Genomic DNA, 5,252 nt, shown 5'->3' on the forward strand with positions numbered 1-5,252 from the left:
GAACCTACATAATATCCAACAAATCAAAGTTTAACACACTTCTTGTTCGTTAATGTGGATAAAGTTGATGAAACAAAGGAAAACTCATCAATTTCGTAGTAACTATTCTTGACACTGTAGAAAGATTTCCACTTTGCCAGAGTTTTCAGAAAGTGCCAAGAACAACTAGAAAAATCAAACTTTCTTTTAGTGAGGTCTACATTCCTCATTTCACCAATTTTCCCAGAGCTACTTTTACATCCTTGTTTCTTAGGGTGTAAATAATAGGGTTGAGAGCAGGGGTGAGCACTGTATACAGAAGGGAAAGCAACTTCAATAAGTCTTCATACTGTGGCCCTGATGGGAAGCCATAGACAATGCCCAGTGTTCCATAATACAGACTGACCACTATCAGATGGGAGGAACAGGTGGAGAAGGCCCTCTGCTTCCCTGTGGTAGAAGGGATCCTCAGAATGGTGGAGATGATGTGAGTATAAGATGCTAGAGTTAGCATGAAGGGGCCAAGGGCAAATAAAGAGGTACATATAAAAGAGGTCATCTCAGCTACTTGAGTATCAGTGCAGGCCAGTTTCATGATGGGCTTCAAATCACAGAAGAAGTGGTCAATCTCATTGGTCGTGCAGAATGTTAACTGAAAAGTGAGGATCATGAGAAGGATGGGTGCCAGAAATCCAGCCACCCAAGAGGCACCAGCTAGCTGTAAGCAACCCCGGTAGTCCATTATGCTGGAGTAATGCAATGGGTTACAGATGGCTATGTAGCGATCGTAAGACATTACAGCCAGGAAGAAGCATTCTGTGGCTACTAGAGCAGCAAAAAAATAAAACTGGCAAGCACATCCTGGGAAGGAAATAGGCACGTGAGCTGATAACAATGTCCTCAGCATCATGGGCTCAATGGTAGTGGTGTAGCCAATCTCTAGGAAGGAGAAATGGCCAAGAAAGAAATACATGGGGGTGTGAAGGGAGCGATCAGCTGACACCACAGTTAAGATTACAATGTTGCCTATGACAGTCACCACATAGATGACCAGAAATAGCCCAAAAAGAAGAAACTGAAGGCCATGAAGTTCCCCAAAACCCAAAAGGATGAATTCTGAAATTTGAGTCATATTTTCTTCTTCATTGCTAGCCATGACTTAGATCTAAAAATAAAAATATAAATATAAAGAATGACCATTTATCAAATATTATTTTTGATCAAACTGCTTAGAAGCATCATACATATCAAGCATAGTTGCCTTCTTCTGGAAGTTCAAGATTCTTAATCTCAATTAATAAATTTGACCACAGTCTCCCCAAGATCCATTTGGAAAGCTAATCCATGACTTCAATTACCCCATAATATATAGAATGTATGGGGCCTTGAAACTGTGACTGTGACACATAAATATGCACATTTTTCCTGATATTTATTAAAAAAAAAAAAAACAGAGGGAAAAGTGTTCTATCCTTGGAGATATTATTCTGTTTTTTTTTCCTACAGTTTTCCTGGTGTTTTTATCAGTAGTGACTATTCCGAATCACTTATGTGTAAATTGTGTAAGGTCTATGATCAAATCTGTTTCCTGTTTTAGAAATTCCTTACCAATTAAATTATATGAATTGAAATTCGTTATGTCGAAGGATGTTTAATCCTTAAAATTTATTTGATAATAAGTTCTCTAAACATTACTAGAGGAAGCATAGTGGCAAGAAAGGGAATTACTGATAGTAGGGTGATGGTTAGTTGTAGTAAAAAAAGTCCTACCTGAATTCAAATTCCAGCTCTGCTACTTAATGGCTGTGTGCCCTTGAGCAAATCACATCACTTATCTGACAGCCAGTTACCCCATCTGTGGAATAGCATATAGGTTTGTATTACATGTTTTTTACAATCACTGGTCCATATTAGTTATTTAATACATTCATTAATCCATTCAACAATATTAAGTGCCTACTATGTATTAAACTCTTTGAAAGGTGCTTAGAATAAAATAAGGAAAAAGTCAAGATTTTTTTAACAAGTCAGGAATACTCTCCACACCTCATGGAGTTAACATTTTAGTGGGAAATAAAGAATAAAAATGAAGAAAGAGACACATAAAATAATTTTGAGTTGTCTACTATGAATGTAAAAAACAAAGACCCCAAATAGGAAATATGCTATATGTATGTGTGTTTGGGAGAGGGGTATATTGGTTGCAGTGGTCAAGAAAAGCATAAAAAAATTGAAACCTAAAAAAATTGGAAGGAGATAGTCATGTAAGAGTTGGGGGTGAGGGTGGTAGAGAGAGTATTCTAGACAGAGGTAATAGGATTTGAGGGAATGATTTAAAGTCTTAGAAAAACTGAAATAAACTAGAGAAAAAACAATATATGGTAGAGGGGGAGTTGGATATATATAGAGAGAAATAAACAGAAAGAGGCAAAGAGAGAAATGAAGAAGAGGGGTGTAGGAAAAATAGAAAAGGGCCAGATCACTTAGGTTCTTTTAGTCCATGCTATGGAACATAGATTTTAAATAATGGGGCGCCTGGGTGGCTTGGTCGGTTAAGCGTCCGACTTCGGCTCAGGTCATGATCTCACGGTCTGTGAGTTCGAGCCCCGCGTCGGGCTCTGTGCTGACAGCTCAGAGCCTGGAGCCTGTTTCAGATTCTGTGTCTCCCTCTCTCTCTGCCCCTCCCCTGTTCATGCTCTGTCTCTCTCTGTCTCAAAAATAAATAAATGTTAAAAAAAAATTAAAAAAAAAATACTATAGGAGGGCACCTGGCTGGTGACTCAATTGAAACAGCATGTGACTCTTAATCTCATGGCTGTGATTTCGAGCTCCACATTGGGTGTGGAGATTACTTAAAAATACATAAGTAAAAAATAAACTTAAATATTATAGGAATTCACTGGAGGATGTTAAGCAACATTGTAATCAAATTTAGAGCTTAAAATCACTTTTGATTCTGTATAATAAATGAATTACAGAAATACTTTAATGAATGAGAATAAGATGGGTAAGAGACTATTTCAGTGAGAGATGATAGTAATCCTGAATAAAGTGTTTTGCAAAAAAAATGGAGAGAGGACAGGCTCAAGATACATTTTGGAGGTAGAAATGCCAGGATTTACTAATAAATTAGATGTAAGGAGTAATAAAAAGTGAGGTATCGAAGATAGCTCCTGAGTATCTGGTTTGAGTTACGGGTTTCATTTATTTAGATGGTGATAACATGGAGGAAAGGTTTAGGGGAAACACAAGTTCAATTTGGAGGTAATATGTTTGGGATGTTTATGAGAATCCTGAGTGTAGAGGAGAAGCAGACAGCTGCATTTGAGAGTATGTAGCCCAGAGAAGAGGGCTGGAATGAAATATAACTTTAGGAATTATTAGAATATAGGTAATATTCAAGCCATGATAACAGACAAGACCTACAGAGAAATTATGGGTATATAAGAATGATTTACACTAAGCTTTAACACACTTTTTTCTCTTAGACCTGACAAAGAAGGACAAGAAAAGTATATTGAAAAAGAGGAGTCACTGAGGTAGAATGAAAACCAAGAGGAAATGAGAATTGACCCTACCTTTTTTGTATGCTAATGAAATGATCCAGCACGGAGGGGATATTGATGATACACAAGTAAATAAGGAGCAAATTTGGGGAGTGAAATCTCTTAGTGAGACGGGATGGGTTACAGGGCACAAGTAAATCTTTGGTAAAGACAGGAACACTTCGTCTTTTTAACAAGAGGAAAGCTAGATAAAACAGACACATTTGTAGTTACGTTGCTAGATTTAATCTTAGGAAGGTGATGGAGTTTGCTTCTAACGGTTTCTCTTTTCTCAAAGAAGTAGGACCGTGTAAGTGAGGGTAGAGAAGAACATATGGGAGGTTTGAGGGAGTGGAAATGAAAAGAGTATCCTACTAGAACAAATACTATGATTGCCAGACAGTATGGAGTGGCAATTTGATCTTTGAGATCATAAATTTAAGAAGGTGAAACCAAACTGCTTTCTTGAATGATATTCTCTGGCAATGGTTAGTTTCCAGGGTGGAGTAGGCAAATAGTTGGTTTCAATAAGGTTTGGAATTTGGCCAAATGAAAACAATGGAAGAAAAGAGGGGCAAGAGAGTTGGGGGATATTTGAAAAAACAGTTGTAAGGAAGAACCATATGATAAGTGTTAAGTCTCTTCCACTTCTTTCCATGGATTATTAAAGACAGAAAGGACTTTAAAAATATCATCTGACCAACACTTTAATTTTGTTACTGAGAAAGAAGATCCAGGCAGGTAAACTGTCTTTTTTTTTGCATCTCAGATCTAGTCAGTAACAGAGAAGGAACTGCTCTGCCCTTATGTGTAATACGTAAATACCTGAAGAAAGACTTACCTTCAATTTAGTAATTTACATGTCGGGAGTTTAATACCTTTCAAAGAACTTTTAGATCCATCATCATTTTTAAGACTCCCAACTATCTTGTCAGGTATTTGGGAGTAGGTCTTTGATTTGTCTCAACTGATTTTTCAGATGAAAAAACTGAGAATAATGATAATGTCACTACTATATTGTACATGTATTTCAATTATAACTCTTTCTCCTGGAGATAAAAAGTTAATCTTATGCATGTTGATGTAAATGTAAATTTACAAGATGCTAATTATATTATGAGACAGGAGTTTTTTGTCAGGTAACTGGATAATAGGAGCCATATGGAGATTGCCATCATTCAAGCTGAACAACAAATTAAGAAATTAAGGCAGATTTCCATGATGGATATGTTAAAAAAAAAAAAAAACCTGCTTTAGCAAAAAGGAGTTTGGAGAACAGGATTAAGTAAACTATATCAGAGCTATGGTGGGTGTCCAACAAAAGTAATACCTTCTTAGGAGAAGAGAGAGAAGGCATTCCAGGAAGAGGGAATAATGTGAGTAAACAACCAGAAACCTGAGGATCGTGTTGACAATTGATTTTGGAAACACTGGGCAAAATATGTAAGGGGCTGAAGACAGAGAAGGGAGGAGGAGCACACATATTTTTGGAGAAAGAAAGAGTAGAAAAAGATTTTTTAAATGGGTCAAAGAAGTTGGAGAAACCAAGAGGGTGATATCACAGGGTGCAAGGGAGGAAAGAAACCATCAAAATCATTAGTAAAGAGGGTGCAACGAATATTGGAGCACTGGGGCAAGAATCCTGACTGCACTGAGGTGAGGGATGGGGTGAAAAATAAAAACAACGGATGTGGGCTATTATTTCAAAAAGACTGGGTGAAGTAAAGG

At 37.1% G+C, this 5,252-nt stretch overlaps 1 protein-coding gene across 1 annotated transcript; it reads right to left on the reverse strand.

Moving 5' to 3' along the window:
* Positions 1-205: 205 nt before the first annotated feature.
* Positions 206-1,111, reverse strand: LOC122235295 (olfactory receptor 10A4-like). The gene has a single exon (XM_042973971.1). It carries the CDS (start codon positions 1,109-1,111, stop codon positions 206-208), a length of 906 nt encoding a protein of 301 aa, XP_042829905.1.
* Between the last annotated feature and the right edge of the window lie 4,141 nt (positions 1,112-5,252).

Source organism: Panthera tigris, chromosome X, assembly GCF_018350195.1.
Source record: "Panthera tigris isolate Pti1 chromosome X, P.tigris_Pti1_mat1.1, whole genome shotgun sequence".
Taxonomy (NCBI): domain Eukaryota; kingdom Metazoa; phylum Chordata; class Mammalia; order Carnivora; family Felidae; genus Panthera; species Panthera tigris.